General features: G+C 43.8%; 1 protein-coding gene across 8 annotated transcripts in view; it reads right to left on the reverse strand.

Annotated features, from left to right (window-relative positions):
* Positions 1-24828, reverse strand: part of PDZD2 (PDZ domain containing 2) — a 379689-nt gene that overhangs the window by 21233 nt on the left and 333628 nt on the right. For all 8 annotated transcript variants that reach the window (XM_087867951.1, XM_087867952.1, XM_045787182.2 and 5 more), the window contains 11 exons: positions 19631-19776; positions 16552-16671; positions 15640-15754; positions 13092-13165; positions 12727-12952; positions 11467-11584; positions 9726-9858; positions 5679-5760; positions 4121-4155; positions 3232-3388; positions 852-1648 (listed from right to left, as the gene is read on the reverse strand). In XM_087867951.1, coding sequence (XP_087724077.1) covers positions 852-1648; positions 3232-3388; positions 4121-4155; positions 5679-5760; positions 9726-9858; positions 11467-11584; positions 12727-12952; positions 13092-13165; positions 15640-15754; positions 16552-16671; positions 19631-19776 — 2003 coding nt within the window. The remainder of the gene's footprint in view (positions 1-851; positions 1649-3231; positions 3389-4120; positions 4156-5678; positions 5761-9725; positions 9859-11466; positions 11585-12726; positions 12953-13091; positions 13166-15639; positions 15755-16551; positions 16672-19630; positions 19777-24828) is intronic.

The following is a 24828-nucleotide window of genomic DNA, read 5'->3' on the forward strand; positions in this document are numbered from 1 at the left end:
CTTCTCCCTCTCCCTTTGCCCCTCCCCCCACTTGTGCTCCCCTCCTTCTTGTGCTCCCCCCAATAAAGAAATAAAATCTTAAAAAAAAATATATATATATATATACATGCTAGTTGGAAGTAATAACATTTTTTAGGAGGATGAAGAAAGATGCATGTGTCTACTTTTTCTATAAAGTTAACAAAAATCCCTTCTGCCTAATAGTTTTTATGACTTCATATTTTCTGGGTCTGTTTATATGTCTGTTTGTATGAACCACTTGAACACGCATCTTTACAGATATGGCCTTACAATCACCTCAGAGAGAAACTACTTATGCTGAGATTGTAAACAACACATGCGTCTCTTACTCTCTCCTTGCTTAGATGGAGGTATACTGAGTAAAAACGAGCAATTTGACAATTCTGGGTCATTCTAGCCTATGTGTAACCAAGTTGTAACATAAATAATATTGACTTGCATCTAAAGTGGTGTATTATAAGTTTCTTTTTCTTTCTTTAAGATTTTATTTTTAATCTCTACACCCAATATGGGGCTTGAACTCACAACCCCGAGATCGAGAGTCACACGCTCCACCGACTGAGCCAGCCAGGCGCCCTGGCCCGTGCTTAGTTGCTAGGTGAACGCATGGCCATTATTTCATGTGATTCTCACAACAAGGTATGGGGAGGGGCTCCTGGGTGGCTCAGTCAGTGGAGCGTCTGCCTTCAGCTCAGGTCATGATCCCCAGATCCTGAGATCGAGTCCCACATCAGGCTCCTTGCTTGGCGGAGAGCCTGCTTCTCACACACCCCATCGTCACTCACACAGTAGTGACTCAGGTCCCAAGTTACGAAGAAGAAGTCAATTACCTTCTCCACAGTTCCACCTGGATGAGAACCAGTCCTGGTCTCTTTGATGGAAGTGGCCTGGACACACGAGCCATCGCCTCCATCAGTCAGATGTGCTGTCTCTGAGCTGCTGGGCCTGGCGTCAGCCTCGGGCCTCTTGTGGTGTGGGCTGACCCTGGCCACTGGTTTGTGCCTGGACGCCAGGCTGTCATTCTTCTGCTGGGCGGACCTAGGGGTATCTGTGTTCCCCAGACTCTGGGCACCAGTATCGGCTTTGTACTCCAACTTGGGCGAACTCTTCGATCCTGAGAGTTCCTTCCTCCCTGAGCAGCCAGGGCCACCCTTGGGGGCTTTTGCAGAGGCCAGCAGGTTGGCTGCATGAGAAGGAGTGTCCCCCAGACCCTCTGGGACACTCTCCTCTAAGTCCAGTGAGCTGCCAAGGAGAGGCACTGAGGAGGCCTTGCTGACCACAGTTTTCTGGGGATGCTCCCCCTGGCTGTTGATACCCATGACCTTGGAAGAGGTCATCAGGACGTGCCTAGAGTCATTCTCTGTCAGAGGCCTGCTGGGACCGGGGAGGGTCCCCGGGAGGGAAATGCAGTCCCCTTCACCGTCAAACTCTTCCTCATCACTGGCATCCTCGGTGTCATAGCAGCCCACCCTCCTCTGGCGGAGGAGAGGGTTTCGGAGGACCTGCGGGCTCCCAGGGAGACTGGCTTGTCTGGCAACCGTCACCTGCTTGTGGAAGAGCCCAGAGGTCCGCTGGCTTCCTAGAGTCACGAGGCTGTTGGCCCTGGGTTTTCCTGGCTCCTTGTGGGCTGGTGGGGATGGGGAAAGAAATAGCCAAATGAAATAGGGTTTCCCGTCTGGCCTGGTTTTATAATTTACGCCCCCCTCCCCATTACACAGGAGCATTCCCACGTTGACAACTGCCAGCCATTCATCCTCTGGCCACTGACCACCAGGCTTCAATGATACGGCCTCTTGGGATTCGTACCGAGTGGACAGCTGGCTTCTCTCTCTCCTTTTCCTACTGGCCTCCCTTTTTGTTTCCTTAAATTTTTTTCTTTTCTTTCTTTCTTTCTTTCTTTCTTTCTTTCTTTCTTTCTTTCTTTCTTTCTTTCACTCAGCCTCTGGATTGTTTAGCTTAAACATGTATGCTGCCTAGAGACAGAAATGTTTATTTATTTATTTATTTTTTAAAGAATTTATTTATTTATCTGACAGAGACAGCCAGTGAGAGAGGGAACACAAACAGGGGGAGTGGGAGAGGAAGAAGCAGGCTCACAGCGGAGGAGCCTGATGTGGGACTCGATCCCACAACGCTGGGATCACGCCCTGAGCCGAAGGCAGAAGCCCAACCGCTGTGCCACCCAGGTGCCCCTAGAGACAGAAATGTTTAATTCAACTCCCAGGATGCCTAACACGCTGCTGAGGTTCAGACTAGATGCTGCTGCTGGGAAGTCCTCTTCGGGACGCTGCCCGGAGACCAACCAGCCCTGCACACCCAGACCTTCTTATCACAAGGCCCTTCCTTCGTTTGCAGAGACCGGGGCGGGGGGGGGGGGGGCACAGAAGTTTCTAGAGCATGTTGCAGGGAAGCCTGAGATTATCATCTATGTAAGTTCCAAGCAGGGAGGAGGGAAAGCCTGTGGGGCTCAGCAAACTCTTCACATCTTGCTAAATGTACAGAAAATTACATGTGCTTCCACCTTGAAATGCTTCTGTCAGAGACAAGAGTAAGCTTGTCAGCTGTTCCAAATGAGAGCCAGGGTGGTCAAGTCTGCCGGTCCTAAGACAGGGATGTTGTTGTGCAGACATCAGAATTAAAAAAAAAAAAAAAAAAAAAAAAAAGGAACGAAGAAAAAAAAGCAAACCACACCAGCAGAAGCCCAAGGAATCAGTGTGGCTTGTGCCAGATCATTCTCTCATGTTATAGTAAGAGCGTGATCAAGATTTAAAAACACCTGTTTGATAACATGGGTTTCTCACGAGTTCTGAATCTTTCACTCAGCTGCCTTCTAAAAAGAACTCAGGGCCTGGTGAGGGAAGGGCTGGAACTTGGCTAGGAATCCCCTAAAACAGAAGGCTGTTAGGCTGCCACCCTGATTTTGTGCCATGAATTTCAAGACGATGCTATGTCAACAGCATCTAAATGCTGTTCCGGTTCTCCACCCCCAACCCTCCCGGTACAGATCGTGGGCCCGGACCCTCCGCCACAGAACCGAGGGGCCAGGCAGCAGTGGGGGGCTGCATGTTCCCCAAATACACTCGGAATTGAGTCAGGGTAGAGAGGTGTCTTCTACGCGACCCCAGGCACGGCTCCCAGCTCCCTGTTCCCACCATGCCGCCCTGCTGCGTGAACCGACCTGGCCCGAGTCAGAGCACGGGCACCGCTTACCGCAGGTGCTGGGGGGCGGGCCGCCGTCCTCGGAGGCGCTGCAGCCGCTGCCCGGGGCGTCCTCGTCCTCAGAGCCGGCCACCACGAAGTCGGACAGGGAGCCCGGCACGCTGTGGGCAAAGTCCGGGGAGGCTTCGGGTTCAGAAATCAGGGCGTCCTGTTGGAGAAGAGGGTGCGGGATGATGAGAAAGGGACGCCGGGAGCCCATTCTCCGACACCGTCACTCCTAGCTTTCCAAGAACACTTTGTTCTCAGCCACGGGCAGCTGAAGCAGTGGTGAGAGCAGACACCGCCTGCCTTGACTCCAGGACGGCTAAATTAAACAGCTAATGAGAAAGGCAATGGTTGCTGCCAGACAACGTGCTGAAGAGATTTTTTTGGGCCAAATGTGTAGCGATGACCAGAAAAGCCACAGCAGCCATACATCGACCATCCCAGGAAAAACACTGGGGGAAGAGACAGGAAAATGGAATGACATTCAAGCCACTGGTTCGGCCTAGTGATGGAACAGAAAAGAGGGGAGTCCGAATCCTGTGCTCTGATCCACTGGGATGAGGAATCACCAGCCGGGAAAGAGTCTTGTCCCCTTAAAGTCACAGGTCCCCCCAAAACCAACCGGGGACACCTTTATTGTGGAGCAGTTTGAAAACTATTTTTTAAACTGCAGCTCAGTTCTTTTATTGTGTTGCTCTATTCTTTTCTTAGATGAGGATTTACTAAAAGAAACACACATTTTTGTATTTGTTCTCAAATTAGCATTGTTGCCATCATCTGTAAAGTAGTCAAAATGACTCCTGGACAAAGATACGGGCTGGGCCCTCAGGTCTGACTTACGGGCTCCAGGAATTGGTTCATGGGCTGAGTGAGGCAGCAGCATGCCTTGACTCACCTTTTTTGCAAGAGAGGGACTCTTCAAGGGGGTACCTGTTGGAGAGAAAATGCACCATGATGTCGAAACAGCAAAGCTCACATCCTTACAAATAGGTTCACAGTCTTAACCCCCAAAGAAGGAGCCAAATATATTAACCCCTCTTTGCTAGACTGACACTGATGGGCCACGTGCATAGGTACGGACATGCATGCACTCGACCTGGGTACTTGAGCCCTACTCCATCCCACCTCCCAAGGTTCTACTCCTGCTTCCGGCCCTAACTTGGATGCTACCACCTCCATGGTGACCCCAGTTGGAAGTAACTTCTGAATCTTAAAAGTATTTTATACTACCCATACACCAATCTCCATATACACAGTATAATTTAGTTGTAAGTGGATGCCCCTCATTTCCCTTCCTCAACTATTTATCCATAAGGCTGAGACCTTCACTGATCTGACCCCACAGTGCTCAGCATTGCACCTGGATCTAGGAAGTATTCAGTGATATCTGTTGAACAGATTGAAGGATCAATGAACAAAGAAACACCACTCAAGAAACTCATGAAGGAACTGGGGGGAGGACTAAAAATACCTGTTTTGGTTTTTAATAGAAGCATGGAAAGATTTGGCATTGAAACTTTAAATTATATGCCGGGAGCAAAAAGATCTTACGCATGTGGTTCGTAGCTTAATAAAATCTTTCATAAATGATCAAGGGGGTATGCCGGGATTATGAGAGGACAGCGTGCAGGCAGGTCAGGAGAAGGAGCTGGCCGAATAAAGAGCCCATTATGGCTGTGCCCACTCTAAATATATTAATTATGGATGCAAATAATCAGGGTATTACATGGCTGCCAAAAAATCCTATGCCTTCCTTTTCCTCTGACAAACAGTAACTCATGTCTCAGTTCCTTTTTCTCCCGACATCAATCTTGACATCAGTAATATCTTGAGTTGAGACATGTTTGCAGAGTCCCTTTGGATTTCCATTCTACCGGAAACATTACTTTTTAAAACTCAATGCAATGTTTCCCACTTGAAATTCATAGGAAATTCTTACTATCTCAATCCTTCTCTGCCTGAACTTTCCCAATTAAGAAGGGAGAAATCATGATTTGGGGACCTTCTATTACACTTCTTCAGTTGAAACTTAAAAAAAAAAAAATCTACTTACTATTGAAGTAAGGCTCCCATACTGGGTGGAAACCTTTAATTCACATAGAGAAACCCCAGGCTTTGGAACAGAGAACACCCTGTTTCTACCCAACAACTGATATTTGGGTATTGCTTTTTACCTAGAATATTTCAGATGAATTGTACATAAACACATGAAATGCTGTTAACTCATTTTTGCAAATTATCTCATAGTGTAAGAAGCATGCATGATGAGAACTTTAACAAAACGCATTAAATAACAGCAAAATCAAAAGTAGCAGCAAGGAGAAAGCATGGGATCTCTCTGACAACCACTTCTGCCAAAACTGATAATGACAAAGAATCCAGCATCACTGCAGGGGGCAGGGCCCCCTGGGAAGCTCTCCGGCACGCTGAACAAAGATGTGTGATTATAATACCTGAGCCAGGAGAGGAGCTGGCCTCTTTGCTCTCCTGATAAGTGCTGCGTGCGATCACTGCATCCATTTCCTGCTCGGAAACCTGATTTTCAGCAGAAGGCACAAATTAGATGGTTTTATTTATTTATTTTTCCCCAATAAAAGTAGCTAGGACCTGAGTCAGAGGCTGAGCATAGATAAAAAGGGAAATCACAGGGCCAAAGATGATGACCATCCTCGGAAGCAGTAACTCAGGGCATATAAGGACAGCTGGGTTAGCGATCGCATCCAACAGTGTGTTCGAAACAAGACCGAGATCAGCTGAAACCAGGAGTCGGAGGCTTAACTGACTGAGCCACCAGGTGCCCACCTCATGCTCTTTCTTAATACACACACACACACTGCTTCACTTTTTACTAAACCATTTGGAAGTTAGTTGCAGACATCATGAACCTTCACCCAGAAATATTTTAGCATGTATCTCCTCAAAACAAGAACATTCTCTTCAATAACCGTGGTACTATCAGCATTCTAAGAAATTCAACATTGACACAAACGACCGTCTGATTTACATTTCATATTCCAATTTAGCCAGCTGTCCTAATGCTATCCTTCAGAAATGCTACTCGAAGTGTGCCTGTAGACGGAAGTAGTTCCTAGGAAGTTTGATGCCAGCTTGTAATGAGATAGGTTTTTCGTCCAGAATGCTTATCAGCACTTAGTTTCTGTCACCAACAGTGTCTTGCTGGGGAAGAAACGTCCCCTGAACTGAGTGGTACACATCGAGATGTAATGATTTGCATTCTGGTGCAAGCTCATCTTCTGGACCTTAGTAGACTGACACCAGCCAACACCCTGGCATAGTAATGCTTTACAGAAATTTCTTTTGTGTCAATCCAGAATTCAATTCAGGGTCTAGGTGTCCTGTCTTTTTAGACTCCTTTAATCCAGAACATTGCTGAGCCTTTGTCACAATACTGGTATTTTGGAAGAGACCCAGGCCAATCAAACCCTCAATTAGGATTTGTGTGATAGTTTCTTCATGCTGAGATTTAGATTATGCATTTTTCGGCAGAAAACTACAAAACTGTTTCCTTCTCATGCTTCAGAGAGGCACTCAGGGTCAGTGTTTCATGTTTCATGACTGGTGATAACTTTGACCACTTGGTTAGGATGGAGTTCACCAGATTTCGCCACTGGATTTTTTTTTTTTTTTTTTTTGTAGTCATCAGTGAGTGATCTGTGAGGAGACAGCTTGAGATGACATCAATATCTTGCTCCCCAGTATATTTTTACTCACGGGTTTTAGCATCAATGATGGTTTTTACTTGGATCAATTTTTACAATGAACTGACCAAAATCGTCATTTTATAACTCTTTTCTATATTTAATGGCATCATGGTAGATTCATGGATTTTTTCCCCATCAGTTGTTATCCATAACTGTCATTATTCATGGAAAAAAAAATAAAAGCCTGAGATATGCTGAATTATGAGATATTTTAAATGATTATTACATAACTTGCATAGAATTTCTTTTTTAAAGATAAGGACAGTGTAAACTTAGAATGGTAATTTTGTGTAGTAAAATAACATTTAGCATAAATAATATTTGGATAAGCATAGCAATTTGTCTTAATAAGTAAATAAAGCTATGCAGGATTCAGCATTATATTTTAACCTAACAGACAAATCATAATCACATCATGTTTATGGAATACTTTCTAGTGGGTCTCACAGGAAACAAAACACACATACATGCACACAGGCATATACACTTGAATACATACACACATACTTCATATAGCAAAGAGTAATTCTGTATAAATGAGTCAGGGAAAAATACCAGCTTAGACAGTGGTTGCAAATTTTTCTTGACATTAGACTTTCAATATCTGCAAATGTTTTTCTGAGTAGGGAAAAATGGTTGGGGTTTGAAACAAGCAAAAGATTTCCTGGATAATAATATTCATGCTGAGAGCCTCAGTACCAGTTAAAAATGGACCCCTTTGACCTTCTGGCAAGTCCAAATCTTAGCTTGTCTAGACCTGGAGGGTTTGAATATCCCAGTTGGGCAGCCACTGCTCCAGTCATTATGAGAAACAGAAGAAAAGAAAATCCTTGTGGTATTTCTATTGGAACAACATGAAAACTAAGGAAGCACATACATTCAGTACCAAAATGTACTACTGGCATTAAATGCTGGGGTGAGTGGTATAAAAATACATTAAACATAAAGTGGAGTCTTGACCAAAAGAAAAATAGAGTATGATGTTACAACTAAGAACACCATGTTTACCTAGGAAGAAATGTGAAATCTAGTCAAACAAATACTGAAGTCTGGTTTTGCTGGATGTATCTCCCACACCATCACGACGGCCATTTTACTGTGGCTAGTAACGTGAATCAACCTGTGCTCAACAGGATCGCGGACCACCAGTACATCAGGATTATTATGCTTTGCACTGAAATGCCATTTTGATGTTTGATTGTATTGGCAAATTGGGCAGATGCTTTTGGGCTGAGATGAAGCAGACCTCCAAACAAATCGTGACCTGTGCTACGTTGGAATGGATTTTGAAGTCAGACATGCCTTGAAACCAATGACTGCAAACCACTGAGAACTTAATTTTTTTATAATGTTGCTGAGGGACAGGCTAGGTCAGCCCCAGCTTACTGGACTTCTTTGGAAGGGGGAAGGGGGGTTTGGCCATGCAGGTGATGCAATCCAGGAGAGGACCCTGGAGGAAGGAGCCAAGACCACTCTGGCTGTATGAGGCAAAAGGCTGTTAAAAATGACCCAAAGAGAGCCATGGGGACAGCAGGGAGACAAAGGAGAATAGGCTGTAAGGGAAAGTGTCAAAACTACAAAATAGAAAGGAGAAAAAATAGGAAGTGACAAGAGAAAAAATGGAAAAAGGTAGAAGCAGGACTTGATTTTATATTAATGATATTCAAGAAGTTTTTATTTAAGACATATATGAAGATGCATGTAGACAAGAGAAAACAATCTGGAGAAAAAAAAAAAAACAGTACTGGAGTTGACTTTGAATCAGTATAATGGCAATCCTTGACCAAGCACTGTGGAGAACCAGTACAACAGACCCCACCGAGACACTAAAAATAATGCCGTAAAATTAACACACCGAAGAAATCTCAGACATGGGAGGACTCACAAGGTCTCTTTGCATAGACTTCTCACTCTCAAAATGGCATATAAGCCCATCAAGCCCAGCAGCCCGGGCCTTTAGGACATAATAGTACAAACGATACAGAGGAGGCGGTCATATGACAGGCACAAAAAGGGTTAATGTTCTTAAGGAGCATTTTGAGTTGTTGGAAGGAAAAGGTTAAATTTTGTAAAAATACAACCCGACTGCAATATTAGAGACAAGCTAATTTAAAAAGATTTTTTACATCAAGTACTCGAAACAACAACAAAAAAGTGCTCAATGCCAGTAGAGTCAAACCTGCTGAAGTGGCTTCTGGTTAACCTAAAAAAAATTAAAAGCAACTGCTTAAGTATAGAAAAGATACAACCAAATATCAGCAAAGGCCAAGGACAGAGGGGCTATGATTATCTGCAAGCTCAACAATGTGATACTGATGCTGAAAAAAATTAGTGGGCTCTTAAGCCTTAATTACAGAAGCATTCGCTCAGGTCGAGGATGGACTGGACAGACCATTTAGTCCAATGCTCTCAGATTTTCTTGATGCAGAAACCCCAAAAGGTCAACTATCTCACCAGAGATCAAACAACCGGTTGGGACTTATTCTGAACCCAGCACTCTTATCTTCTACCACATTTTATATTCACCAGTAACAATGTCAAAATTTCCTAATAAAATTTCTAAGAGTGTGAAGACGAAGAAGTCCAGGTCAGTGATTTGTTTCCCATGTGTATCGGTTACCTTGGTCACTGTGTGACCACAAGTTGATGATTCCCATGCCCAGCTGGGTAAACTGTCTCACCAAAGAGCCTGCGTCATCACAGGAACATGTGTGTCACTGCTACAGGACAGATAGCCACGCCACCCTCCCATACTCAGAACAATATGAAATACTTCACCTTTGGATTAGGGTGCCGGCCGATGACAAGGCGAACAGGTCCGGGGGGGCATTTGCTCAGGATGGTATGAACCTTGCTTAAAGCAGCATGGCGGACGTTGACTGAGTTCACTTCCAGGATTTGATCTCCGCGGCTAGGGAGGGCAAATGACCAACACTCTGTAGTCAGTTAGCTTTTTACAAGATCTCCTTCTGGGAAAGGTTTATAATATGAAATCTTTTCTGAATACCTTAGATAAGCAAATGACATCCTTTCATCTTTGCATATGTGTAAAAAAGCAACACATTCATATAAACACGTTGGCTATTAACCTGGCAAAGCCATCATGCATATCTGAGATAAAATTGATAATGGGCAATAACAAAGGTTATCATTTCTTGAGCACATGGTGTAAACCAGGTACGTACAAAGCAATGTACATAGCAATACTTTGAACAGGCATGATTATTCCTCTTATTTAGATAAGGCCCCAGGCTCAGAGAGGTCACCCTGATGTCACACGCTGTTGAACTCAGGTCTGTCTACCTTTTGATCATCACAAGATAGCCCCTTGACCACCATCATTTTCTTTTTTCTTACCATCTTGAAATGATTATTGTAATATAATTTGAGGAGGAAATATCTGAAGCTCAAAGGTTACCCAAGAGTTTGTAAAAATGTTTCAAATTTGGACAAATGAGAAATTGGGGACAAGATGCCCATTTTGACTTGAAATTACAGGCAGAGAGCTCAGTATGAGAGAACAAAGACTCTTTATGTGGGGTTTGCAGAATGTTCATTTGGCAGTCTTCAGACATATGGAACCATTCAAGAAAGAAACATCATCTTGGGATGTCATTAAAGGATTTTTTTTCCTGGGGTTCTAAAAGTATATTTTCTTTAATGTACTTTGGATGATTTGCTAAAAATTTTTTTGTATGGAAATTCACTCTGATGATTAACTAAAAACATAATATAATCTATTGACAGGGCCCCAAAATGGCAACCTTAAGGAATGTCATTTTGACAATTCCTCAACTGCTCAAGGACTTGGAAGCTTACAGGGGAGAAAGGTGATACTGTTTGCACAGGGTGCTTTGTGCAATGTGTGTACTTCTTGTGAAATTTCGGTGGGCACAGACCCACTGCAGTTACTCTACAATAGAACACCTAGACCTCTCTTGTATAAACAGAACACCCATGCTACCAGTCAACTAGCGTGACTGAGAAATCAGATGCGCAGTGATTTCAGACAATAAGCATCTAGACAACATCTTTCAAAAGGGAATGAAACAACAGGACAGGTTCAAGAGATTATACTTAATCATAAAAGCCTCCTGTTGAAGGATAGGATTTCGGGACACTTTGGTATCCAGAGATTATGAGCTGTTAGGAGCAGTTCCCAGCATCACATACGAATTTTACTTAAATGAATATAAACAAGAAAGAAAATACTTAGATAATCATAGATATCTATATAGATTTTATTTTGTCAAGTTTCCGAAACTGAGCTTCTGAGTCCAAATAGATCAAAATAGGCAAGCCAAGATCCAGAGTTTTCTGCTTCAACCCAATTTCATTTCAGATTAGCTTTTCACCTTTCGGGAAATGCTATTAATTGTAATCTTGGCTATATTCCTGCCAATAATACAAACGCTGGGAACCTCACGCAAGGATGTAATAGGGCAGATACGCTGCATGTACATCCATCGATTAATTCATGAACGCACGAGAAGCCTGTACGGCTGGATTTGCGACGAACCTCAGACTGCTCTCCATCTTGGCCACTGATCCTGGGGCCAGGCTGTGGATGTAGATCCCGGGAGGGCTGTTCTCCAGAGCCAGGCAGCAGGCACCGATGCCTAATCCGACCCTCGGCTCTGAGAGAGACACCGGTCAAAGAAAACAAAATTTAAAAAAAAGTAGAAGGCATCTGAAGCTGCACGAATGTATATTCAGACCAATAACCATTTATTTGTGACCAGACTCAGAATGGAAATCCTGTTTTTCTTTGTCAACATCATCATACTCTGTAAATGAAACAAGTCCACAGCGGAGTGGACTCCGCTAACAACAGAGGCTGACAACTATGGGCTGTGAATTATTCAGCGGTCCGCTCTCTGCTTCGTCTAAGGAGCCTCCTCAAATCTGTTTTTGGAAATGGGCAGAGTTGAAGTAATATATATATATATATATATTTTCAAAAGACTTTAAGTAATCTCTACACCCAACGTGGGGCTGCAACTCACAACCCCAAGATCGAGAGTCGTGCACTCCACCGACGGGCCAGCCAGGCGCCCCAGTAGTTTTTATTCTAGATACACAACTTTAGGTTTTCTTTCACTTGCTTTTTTTTTTTTTTTTTAGCAACTAATCTCTTAGTTATTGAATTGCTCATCATATTTCTGTAGTCGGTGTAGAGAAAAAGGAAAGAAAGATGAAAAGCCATAAGATTTGGTGAAGACCCACAACTTTTAGTTGTTAACTGTATTGTTAACTATAATCTTTTGTTCTTTAAAATTGTTTTAAGGATTTTTTATTTATTTGAGAGAGAGAACGAGTGCACGAGTAGGGGGAGGGGTAGTGGGAGAGGGAGAGGCAGACTCCCCCACTGAGCAGGGAGGCCAACGTGGGACTTGACCTGGGCTGAAGGCAGACACTTAACCAACTGAGCCACCCGGGCGCCCCTGTTCTTTTAAAATTTTATATTAGCCCTAGAATTAAGCCAGTCTGTGATTTTTTTGTTTTTTAGTTTTTTTTTTAACATGAGTTTCTGACACACAGTGATTCATCTGGGGAGAGCTTAAAAGACTTTGTGCTAGTGGTGACTTCTTCTCATTTTAGTAAAAGGACCAACGTCTCTACTTTTGACCCCGCTGTCCATTTAGACTCCCATATGTTGTTGGCAGCAGATTGTTCCAAAGGGAGAATTTATAGGAAAAATATAAAAGGTTAACCTCAGAACGGATTACAAATTGTTACTTGAGAGAATACAATGAAAGTGAGGAAGAGCTGCTATCACCTTTGTTGAGTGTTACTTCCATGACGATCCTGTCCTTGGGCCCAGGGGCCTTCCGACCCAGGGACGAAGAACTGCCTTCGTCGGGGCCTGCCGCTGAGCTGCCCCCGCTGGTGTTGAAGCTCGGGGAACTGGATCTGCTCATGTGTGTGGGGGTTGAGCAGGGCGTGAGGCTTGGGCTCAGTAACTTTGTGCGTACTGTTAAGACAAACAATCCACTCCGGATTTGCTGAAAAAAACAAGAGAGGAGGGCTAAAACATTCAGACTGTTCCTAGACCAAAGATGGAAAAAAAAAATCTCGAACCCAAACCAGAAGGAAATAAAGGAAGAAAAGTAAAGAAGACAAAAGAGGTAAGATTATTGTTACCTTAAAGGTATGAATGGCTTCTTGGAACGTCAAGCCCTTTATTGGTATTCCGTTTACATCGAGGATTTCATCCCCTGGTGACCAAATAGGAGAATTACATTAACATCGAGCTTTAGAAGACCAAAGCATATGGCACCTGATTTACAATTCTATAAAATGATTTTCATCGTTCCCAGCGCGCTCTCATCAGCTTAGCTCCCAGGAATTTCACAAAATGGGACAACTAGTAATGATGCATATTCTTTCTCAGTATTTCTGTATCTCCACCTTTACTGAAAACAACCGGGGAAGTATCAAGACTGTATTCTGTAGCCATTGCCAAGTCTGATAAGAGGCGTCCTGAGTTTAGGGATCAAAATGCAATAACGAGCCCCCAGTCTTTCCTCACAGTGTTTGTTCACAAACTGAAGGCCACCGGCAATAAAACGTGAGCATATACAACACGCGAGAAAGCCACTTCTGTATTTGCAGAAACACAAGATTTCTGAGCTTGGAGAATCATCATGGCATGTGGGAAATGGTTTTCATAACACAGACAAAAAGCTGCTGAGATATTATTTAAGAATGGCAGCCCTGCCTCCAGAGATAGTCTAGATCCCTGGTCTTCCTGATTCCGTTCCAGGTCCTCAGTCATGAAGCTGGGCAATCACGACATGCCGCTAGCTAGGAGATTATTGTGGGCTCATGCCGAACTGCTCTCTCATTCATTCTCTCTCTCTCTTTCTCCCAGACTATCCTGGATTCATCCGCATCTTCAAGCCCCAGAAGGCAGAGTCAGGTCATTTTCCCAGCTGTTGATAGCGTCTGCTGGGAATAGAAAAGAACTTGGACATCCTGTTGACTTATCGGAGTTTGTTTTTGGTTTGTGCTCTTGTAACATGGTCTGTGTTTTGGAATAACAGTTCATCAAAAACACGACGAAGGGGCCCCCGAGAGAAACAGATGAACTTTGTACAGCAATTCAGGACAAAAGAGGGACTTCCCTGACCTACAACAAAGTGCCAATCAGCATCAGAACACACCTTTCACCTCTCATGGACAGCTAATCCCAGGAGCACACTGTGTATTCCATGAAAGGACCCCTGTAGATGAGTTTGGAAATGTGGCCATGCCCCATGCACTTGTTAGGTGCTTTCTCTCTAACGCAATTACAGAAGTTTAAAAGACGTGAAATCATCTGTTTAAAAATAATCACTAACTGGGTGAGGGCTTTGGTTTGCTTGCACACAGGAAGAGGATACGGTCATCAAAATGATTGCTCATGCTCTTAAATATCTTTATACAAGATTCTTAAAAGATCATGCAACAGGTTGAACATACATTCCAATGATTTACCTTGATTGTAAATGAACATGTGTGAAAAAACCGTATTTAGGAGAATCAAGTGCTATGAACCTTTACTAACTATTGATTTTTCCTCCATTTTTCTCCATTCTACCAGTATTGCAGGATGAATTTCAATCAAATGAACACATGGCACATCCATTATAAAAATGCTGTTAGAATTTTACATTGTTCTGAAACTAGATACAAATATCACCTGGGAGTTAATCCTTTCTCTAAGAGACAGAAATAAATATTCTGTCCTCAAAAGAAGCCTGCTCATGTCTTACTATTAGCACACAGGCTCCTAGGGTAGCTCTGCCTAGAAAAAGGAGACTCCAGTGGATTCTTATCAATTAGAAAAAATAAGCCAGCAGAACGTAACAGTACCTACAATTTGGGTCAACTGAACTGACCAGTCACAGCATTTCTAAAAGTAACTACAAATAACGTGATTTAATCATTTCACGAAGGAAGTGTGTTAATAAGGGAAGAAAAAAAGTCAGGACTCATGAATAGGTTCTGGGGATCTAATGTCCAGCACGTTAGCAATACTGTGTTGTCCAGCTGAAAATCTCTGAGAGCAGATCTTCAATGTCCTCACCTTCCCCCATCACACACCGTCATTGTATGATGTGAGGAGCGTGTTAGCTAACTCAGTGTGCTCATCATTTTGCAACATACGTGTATATCAAATCATCATGTTCTACGCCCTAAACTCACACAATGTTAGGGATCAATTACATGTCAATAAGGCTGGGCGGAAAAAAAGCACTCGTTTAGTATGTTATGCACGGCAAACGGCAGGTGCTATGGAGAATGTGAATACTGAGTCTGTACTCCGGCCCCGAGGCAAGAAGGGCCTGCAAGCTCTCAGTAAGTTTCAAGGCAAGGAACACGAATCAAGGACCAAGGGGACAAGACAGACATTTAAAGACCCAAATAAAAAATATCAAATCATTCCACACATCATCTCATTTAATCCCCACAGTGACTCCTCGAGATAGGTATTAATATTCCAAGTTTACAAACTGAGGAAAGTGAAGCTCAGGTTACAACTGTCCAAGGTCATGATGTAGTAAGGGCTGGATTCAGCTCAGGTCTACTTGACCCCCACGCCCACGGCCTTGGCTGCTGTGCCACTGGCTTCACATCTTGCAAGGGGGCAGATGCTGATGGAATCAGAGCTCACCACCACTGAGAACCACGAGAGGCTTTCTCCTACCTTCTTTAAGTCTTCCATCCTCTGCAGCTGATCCATTTGGGAAAATGGTCTTGACAAAAATCCCCATCTGTCCTCGAATGCAGTCTCGACCTCCAGCAATGCTAAAGCCAAGGCCCTACACCCCAAGCAGAAGGGGGTCCAGGTTGTCATTGCAGTATTTAACGGAGGGCATCTGTTCTTGTATTAGTATTTAACTGAGGCCTGCTTCCCAGCTAGGCTCAGAGTTAAGCTAACCAGCTATAAATTTAAATTTGCGTTCCCTTTTCCACTTCCTTCCTCAGCTCTATTTGCATTGCACTAGCTATGCATTACATTAAAGAGAGAAAGTTTTAGGTTGAAACATATGAACTTGCCAGTATCTGACAACCTTTGATCTCCAAAAATGGCAATTTCACGTGGATCCATTAATGGCTCAGGAGAGTCATTCTGTACAATTTGGGTGCCACATTTATTTTATTCTTTTGTGTCAGTCTTTCCATTTTGTATAACATAGAAATGGATGTTTTGATGTTCGTATAATACCAACTTATTTGTATTATTCTCTGTGAAAATGGCAATGCTATGAAATTCATTCAAAAGGATAACTAGGAATATATCCCCTGAAGCTACAGGGGTGGCTTCTCTTTCAATAGTAGTAAATGTTGGAGCCTTCACTCCACCCTCGCCTGTGCCCTAGCTCCCGGGCGCTGGTGACTCCCTATGTCACAAGGACAAAAAGGTGTGACCCACGCAGAAGCCCACAGGAAAGGATGCCAGGGAATCCACTCGAATCTATACAAAGGCCACTTCATCTATTCTTACTTGTACCTTTCATTTTTTTATTTCATGTAAAAACAACAATAAAGTTAACCATTTAGGAAATATTTGCTAACATTCACCTGGGGGCCAAAACAGTGAGCAGAAAGAGCTCACCTTGCCTTTTTCTTTGTACAGCCCGATGATTGAGATGACCGATGGCCGAATGAGTCTCCAGGGAGATTCCACCTGCGTGGTGCTTAGGGAGCGCGTGGACTTCTTTACAATGTGGTATTCCTAAAAGTCAGCACATGGCAAGGTCAGGGATAGTCTCATTTACACTTCTGGGGCCTCTGGCATAAAAATACATTCAGATTGTGAAAACCTCGTTGTCTTTTGGGTTAGACAGCCATTTCTCTCTGCTCCATCCCCGGTCCAGCCGCTTAAAGGAGTGTATGATAAATGCCACCCGTGGACCAGCCCCTGCGGTCACACGCTGCCATGGTTCCCTCTCCACAGAAGGAGCTGCTTGGAGGCTGCAAGCACCCAGGGCTGCTCTTTCTTTGACCGTACCCCACACATCCTACTTCCTGATTTCTGGAATGCAGTCAGGAACCAGAAGCCAAGAGGCCTCAGAGACGTAGGAGGGCTATCCTGTGGTCAGGTTCTCCCTGGAAGCCGCTCCCTACCCCCATCCCAAGTTCACAATCATGGTTAGAAAGTATCTTGCCATTTGAAGCTTAATTCGCTCAACTGAAAACGTAGCAAGTCCTTGTTTCTTATAAAACCCAAACCGCAAACCCCAACAATGGTTATTCCATATAAAACACCCAGTGACAGACTGCAGCTTCAGTTCTAACCCCTCACATTTGGAAAATAAAATCCTTTCCCTTCAGCCACGCCTTCCCCTGTCCTGGCACACAGGAGCTCAAGTCTCAGTCCCCTTCCTGTCCATCACCCGCAGGGCACACTAGGACATAAACAAGAGTGCAAGCAGATCTATTGCTAAAGCACTTCTACAATCTATCTTCTTGCCATTCTTCTTAGAGTAATAAATCTCTTAAATGAGATGGATATTCCAGGATAAGCAAAAAAAGAAAAAAAAATCAATTCGTGCTTAATCTGAGAAAAGAGACATCAGGAACTAGTTTCTACCCTTAATGAGTATATTCTACATCCAAGGTAGAAATGAGACGTCTGCTAGTGATATTTTTGTATTCCTGGCTGCTTAGAACAATTATTATTTTGCAGTTTTACAAAGTATCTGCCAGCTGTGCTGGCCTCCCAGACTCTGATTCACTTAAAAAATGTTGGCTTGGCAAGGTTACTACCGCTTTACTGAAACCATCATGGAGATGGCCAGACACAGCCCATGGGTTTCCAACCCTCGAATACGGAGTTCATGTGTGGACTTGTAAGGGAACTCTCTCTGACCACCAATCTCCAGCTGCACCTCCTGCCATCTCCCCTTTGGGAGCCCGGGGGAACCAGAGGCCTGCATGCTTCATTGTTCTCTTGGTGAGTTTCAGGGGTCCCACTGCACTTTTTAGACCACAGCTGTCCAATATGGCAGCCAGTAGTCACCTGTGGCAGTCTAGATTTAAACGGAGATTAAAATTAAAAATACACTCGTTAGTCTCACTAGCCACTTTTCATGTGCTTGGTAGACACATGTGGGTGCCACACTGGACGGTACAGACATAAAATATTTCCATCATTGCGGAAAGCTGTATTGGGTAGCTCTACTCTCAGCAATGCTTTGCAGGGGAGGGAGAGAGAACAAGGGAAAAGAAGGGTGAATCCTGGCAGAAAAAGAAAAGAAGAAAAGAAAAAGGACAGTTTGACAAGGGGAAAAAGTCTTTCCTCCCAAATCTTCACCAGCCTGAGCTTTCTAGAAGCCTTGTTAGAAATAGGTATTTCTGGGCTATAAATATGGTCGGGTTTCTCAGCAGTTAAGAAATCACCCCAGAGCTAGGCCTCCTTGGCTGTGATGGCAGGAAACCCTCTCTCATTTTCTGCACTAACTAAAACAGCCTGACAACGTGGTTCTCCTACAACTTTCTGATCCACCCCCTGACTCCGTCGGTCCAGTTGGATTATTCTGAGCAGGCCATGGGCCTGTCTCCAGCTATGGGTCTGGAGGAGTTTTAACCAGGACCCACACAGGTTTTCTGCTCTGCTTTTTCTCCATGTCCCAACTCAAGTTGTCTTTGGGTAGATTCCACACAAAATAACCTGATCAGCAACTGCCTCTGGAACACGGGCACTGGTGGTTTGACTGGCTAGGTAAAACGTTCTTCCCAGTGATTCCGGCAAATCGCTTCGAGTGAAATACTCACTCTTTTTAAGATTCACTGTCCTGTCTATAAAATGGTGATAACACACTCAAAGTAACAACCCGACACAGATGACCTGCCCCAGGTCCTTTTCATCTCTACGATCTATGAGTCTACATGCACTTATGGACGTCGCCGCTCCACCCTCTGCCTCCATCTTTGCTCCACTGTAGGCAAGATGCCAAGGTTCCTCTTGAGCCCTCTGGCTGACGGTGAAAGAACACTCCACAAGTTCCCCAGAGACTGAGCCTGCTTCAACTTGGTTAGGAGTTCCCTACCCACTTTTAACTGGGTTGAGGATGATGTAATTGTGGAAGAGCCCTGTGAAGAATTATGGACCCCCGAGCTCTTCTGGGGCAGGCCCTGGAATAGTAACATCACTGCCTCCTTCACCGCCATCCGTAGTCCCTCTGACCTTGCCTGTATGAGTCATGAGTGTATAACAGGTAACATCCCAGACACAGTACAGGCACACACATGCACTCCCCCCACCATGACCCAACACCCACGCACCCACCCAGTGGTTACGCCGACACCTGACGCGCCCACTAAACAAGCGATGGTGGTTGACCACAGACCGTGAGGCGCCATTGTCTCCTGGCAGTTGAAAGCAGCTCTCAGTTCCAAAACACACAGTAGGAAGGGGATCAAGATGTTGAGATCCAACAAAGGATTATTTTTCTCTACTGTTTTCAAATTCTAGGCTGACTTCCTCCTAACCTCCATGGACAGACCTCGTTCTCTGTGTTACATCTCTAGTCCCAAATACCCTGCCCACACAGATGGGCAGCTCTTCACAACATGGATGCTCTTGCTGGTCTCTGAAAGAGTAAAAGAAAGCCTAGAGACCCAGGCTTCCATCCCTAACCGGGCATCTTTGACAGTACGAGAAAACAAAAGGCTCCATGGTACTGTACTACCTGTGATGTTCCCGTCGAGTCCAGTAGCTGGGGAAGAGAGTGCTTTCGGCCATCTCGGGAGACTTCCAACATCCTGATCCGGGGGTCCCCATTTCGCACCATCAGCTCATTATATTCTTCAACAGACTCTAGACGGTGTACACCCCCTTGTAAAAACATGGAAAAAACCATGGCGTGATATGGGGTGGGAAGAATCTCATGAGAGCATCAGGTATAAACTTGGTGCATTTACACACACCCTACATGGTTTTCAGAAGGCCTAGTGTCTAATACCTTCAAGGTACTAGATAAGCTCACGAGCTCATTGCTTTCTACCAACACGCTCTGCCTAATGGGTATGCATTGGGGCCATTAATGACAGATTATGAAGAAAGTGCCAGTCTTTGAAGGCACTGGACTGGATATGAGAAAATGTATACGTTTCATCTAAGTAAGATGTAGCCAGGGTTGATAAGGCGATAAGCACCAGCGAGAATGATATCAGTAAATAGTTTTCTAGTGATGGAGGAACATTACTCTGTGGTTGGTACAGTTCCATTGTTGGGGCAGGTGCTTTTTTTTCCATGTAATGACTTTTTAAATAAACTTTTTAATTAAAGAATAAAAACTTACAGAGATATGCACAAGTCTTAAGCATACAGTTCCATGAAATTTCACAAAGTGAATGTTCCAAAAACCAAAACTCAGACCAAGAAACAGAATATTTCTGGAACCCAAAAGTCACTTTGGCACCACTAACCACCCTTCACCCATGGTAACCACTATCCCGACTTCCAACATCAAAGATGACTTTTGCCTATTTTTGAACTTTATATAAATGAACACATACGATATGTACTTTTTTATATCTGGCTCCTCAGCGTCTGTCTGTGAAAGTCCCTATGTTGTTGCTAAACGTCTGTTCATCCCATTTCTGTGTACTATTTCATTGTATAAACATACCACAATTTGGCTATCCATTCTGTTGCTGATGAACACTTACTTTGTTTCCAGTTTCAGTTCTAGAACAAGGGGCAACAATTTTTTTTTTTTTTTTTTTTTTTGGTAAAAGCCAAATAGTAAATGCTTTAGGCTCTATGGGCCACAGATGGTCTCTGCTGCATATTCTCTAAACATCTTTTTTTTGTTGTTGTTACAACCCACTGAAGATGTAGAAAGCATTTCTAGCTTGTGGTCTGTACAAATATAGCTGTGGGTGGTAGCTTGCTGACCCGTGATCTAGAAGATACTGTTATGGAACATTCTCATACAAATCCTATCTGTGGGGGGCAGACCCAGGACGGAGATGCTGAGCTACGGGAACACATCCGCCTTTCCCAATGTTGTAACACCACTCTGTGTGAGTCCTAGTTTCCCCACATCTTCGCCATGCTTGGTGGTGCCAGTTTTTTAAATTTTAGCCACTCTCATGGGTATATAATGACATTTCACTGTGGTTTTTTTTTTTTTTTTTTTTAAGATTTTATTTTCAAGTAATCTCCACACCCAACGTGGGGCTTGAACTCATAATCCCGAGATCAAGAGTGCTGCGTACCACCAACCGAGCCAGCCAGGGGCCGTCATTATGGTTTTTAATTTACATTTCACTGACGACCAGTTGGACTAAGCTTCTTTCAAATGTCCATTGGCTGTTTTACTCTTGTAAATTTGTATGGTGGTCTTTTTTTTAAAATAAAGTTATAAAGTGCCTGTTATTATTATTTGATAAAATTGTAAAGTGAATGTTCTGCTTATTCTTTTATTGGGTTTCTTTTTCTTGTTGATTTACACGAGTTTTTATTTTTTTTTGTTCATATGTTTTGGATATAAGTCCTTCATGGTATCTATGTATTGTAAATATCTTCTCCATGTCTGTGACTCGGCTTTTTACCTTTTTTTTTTTTAAAGATTTTATTTATTTATTTGACAGAGATAGAGACAGCCAGCGAGAGAGGGAACACAAGCAGGGTGAGTGGGAGAGGAAGAAGCAGGCTCATAGCAGAGGAGCCTGATGTGGGGCTCGATCCCATAACGCCAGGATCACGCCCTGAGCCGAAGGCAGACGCTTAACCGCTGTGCCACCCAGGCGCCCTGGCTTTTTACTCTTAATGGTATTTTTAGATGAGCAAAAATTAATAATTTTAATGTAGTACAATATACCAATTTTTCCCTTTATGCTTAGACCTTTTGTGTCTTAGGAAATTTTTATAGTAATTTTTAAAGACACCTTTATCAGTACCTAATTTATATTACATGCTATTTTAAAATAAGATAATTTAAGGGATTTTAATTTTAAATGATGGCTCAATTACACTGAATATAGCTCTTAATCACATTACAGTGTTTACAAAATACATTATAAATGTATATATACGTGTGTGTGTGTATAGCTATATACACATACAGATTCTTTGTAGTATCAAATTCTCCTAGACTATGTTTTACTTGATGACCTAAAATTCAATTTACCTAAACACTTCTCAGAAAGTTTTTCATGGAATAAAACAGGATGATTCTGTACTCTTTTAAATATATGGAGTCTGCAACGGTGATGAAAAGTTGGAAGAGTGCTGATTCAGTTATATTAACATGAACATCACTAAAAGCTGGGTTTTTCAAAAGCTACATATTAACTTTGTGATACAGGTTTTCAAACACCTGAAACTCCTTTGCAATCAAAGAGAAATTTCCATTTAAAAAGATCACAAACCCAGGGCATTAACAAGGATGAATCAAAAATACCAAAATTAAAAGGGAACCCTGCTGGCAAAAAAAGCAGTAGGAAGTAAGGAAAATTCAGGTTGGAATAGCAGGAAAAATGTTGTATAAAATCACTTTAGTCATTCTGGAGCCAGAGTCGGCAAAAATCTTAGTGGAAATGGCTGGAACTTCTTTACAGAACCTCCTTAATAATTCATGACTTACTAATTCATGGCCAGATTAATCCCTCTTGGCATGCTTACTCATCTGAGAAAGATTTATTAGAAGAAAGTGCCTTTTGAGCTGACAGGGAGGCACTTGCCTCAACCGAAGAGAAACCACATTCGGTAGTGTCTGCAGATAACACACTGACAGGTGAATACCAGACTGACTCGCTTGCAGCAAACGGGAAATAAATAGCCAAGTTTATGGGACAAATTAGCAGCTGATCACATTAAAATCTGCTGTATTCAAATATCTTTAGACTGAACATATTTCACAGCATTGCATGAAGACCCAGCTCCGTAAGCCTCTTTCACAGGTCTCAAATTACTTTTCCAGCCTTATCTCCCACTGCCCTGCTCCATGAATTCGTGGCTCTGGCCTGCGGATTCTCAAAGGACACGATCTGTCCTCCTCCTGCATCCTTTCCAAAACTGGGGAGCCTATAAATATCGCCTGACATTTTATCTCACTTTGCCGGCACCACCGTCTCCCACCCCGAGGGGCTCCTTACCCCTGATCTCTCTGACAAGCTCTGCTGGATTCAATCATGTTCCTGCTGGATTACTGGATCTTCCAGAAAAGCCGAGGAGGAAAAACAGTTGCCAAAAACTTCTCTAACCAATTTTCCCCCATTGTCCCTAAACATTTCTCGTGTGTTTTCTCCCTCGTCTAGACCACTGGTTGCTTCCTCTTGGGTTCTGTCAAATCTTGCCAAGGTCCTGGCTCTCCTTCATCTTGTGTCCTCTGGATGCCTCCCCTGAGTACCACGACCCAGAGAGACTTCCATCTTCCTACCTCTGGTGCGTGCCTTATCATGGCGTAAAGTTCTCGAGAATATTCTTGTCCGAACCTATTCAAGCGTCTTCCCCTCTCGAGAGGGAAAGAGGAGACAACAATGATAAGGTTGCAAACGACGGTGATGAATGTGATGTTAGTGACGGCAGTGGTGGGGTGTCTGCCATATTCTGCAGGGGCAGTGCCACGGTCCTTCACATATGCTGATTTACAGAATAAATGTACATTATAATCCTCACTCTGCCCCTGAAGAAACAGAGACCCAGAGAAGTCACGTCACTTGTCGCAGGTCACACAGCCCCTCATGGCAGAGCTGAGAACTGAACACAGTTCTACCTGACCTCATGCCTGTTGGACAAATTTGCTTATTATGGCCCCAGGCGTCTGGGAAGGACCGGAAGAGAGGGTGACATCCATTTGTGGCAAACAGTGGCCAGCTGTGGATTTACTATTCAGCTGAACGTGCTGCTTGTTCTAAATTAATAGGAGAGACAGCATTAGAGAATTAGGATTTGAAAGGTCCCCAGCTATACCCCCTCCCCATATCTCTATCTATAAAGCCCCAGGCTGGGGAGTAGGATTCTTGTCAAGATTCTCAGGAAGCCACGGGTGGCTAAGAACTACCTGGGAGGCAGATCTTTCTGCTGGCACTGCATGAGTGACCTTTGGGATTCCCTTAACTTCTCTGGTCTCATCCATAAAATGAGGAATGTGACTGCACAGATTTCAAAGGTCCCTGATACTTCCCCAGCGCTCTGTGGCCCTCCTGGGAACTGTTTATAAGGTGTGGATTAACTGCCAAGACAGCTGACCTAAAGATCTCCATCCGCTATGCCCTGTGACGTCCAGGCCCCAAACACACACAGGAATTCAATGTATTTCTCTCTGTTATTCCTCAGGGCTTTAGGGGAGCTGGGGTTTAGGGGAGCTGGCCCTCCACATGAGGGCCTTAGGCACGATGTCTCCCCTCCAACTTATCAGCCTCTGGCCGTGTCACTGTGTTGTCGCAAACCCGCGTTCAGGTATGTATGGCCTAACTATAATGAGTTACAAATGCAGACTAATTCACTGTTACTCGGGTTTGTCAAAAGAAACAGATGTATTTTAGGGTCCTGTACCAGTCACTTTACCTGAGAACACTCAGCAGAGGGCCAGCCTGTGGGGTCCTCGTTGGCAGGCACAGACACCGCCCCTCCGCCCGGATTTGTGCGGACGAGGAGACTGGCGGGTTGTGGAGGTTACCACGCCATGCTTGGGCGGGCTGCTCGTACCTGTCTGTTTGTTTGTTTTTAATCTGCTCGCCCTTTCAAAGCCAGGATTATGATCTCCTTTTTTTCAGGTGAGGGAGAGGAAGTTCAGGGTCTTAAGGTGACCGGCCCAAGGTCACATGAGACGCCTTTGCCTTTCATGGGCAGGCAGCAGGGGCTGGCTTCTCCATCAGGCCAGCAGTCACCGTACGAGGGCCCACAAGAAAGTTTTAAGTATAAACATCATAGTAA

The sequence above is a fragment of the Ursus americanus genome, chromosome 15 (assembly GCF_024610735.1).
Source record: "Ursus americanus isolate L20-20 chromosome 15, mUrsAme1.1.p, whole genome shotgun sequence".
In the NCBI taxonomy this organism is placed as follows: domain Eukaryota; kingdom Metazoa; phylum Chordata; class Mammalia; order Carnivora; family Ursidae; genus Ursus; species Ursus americanus.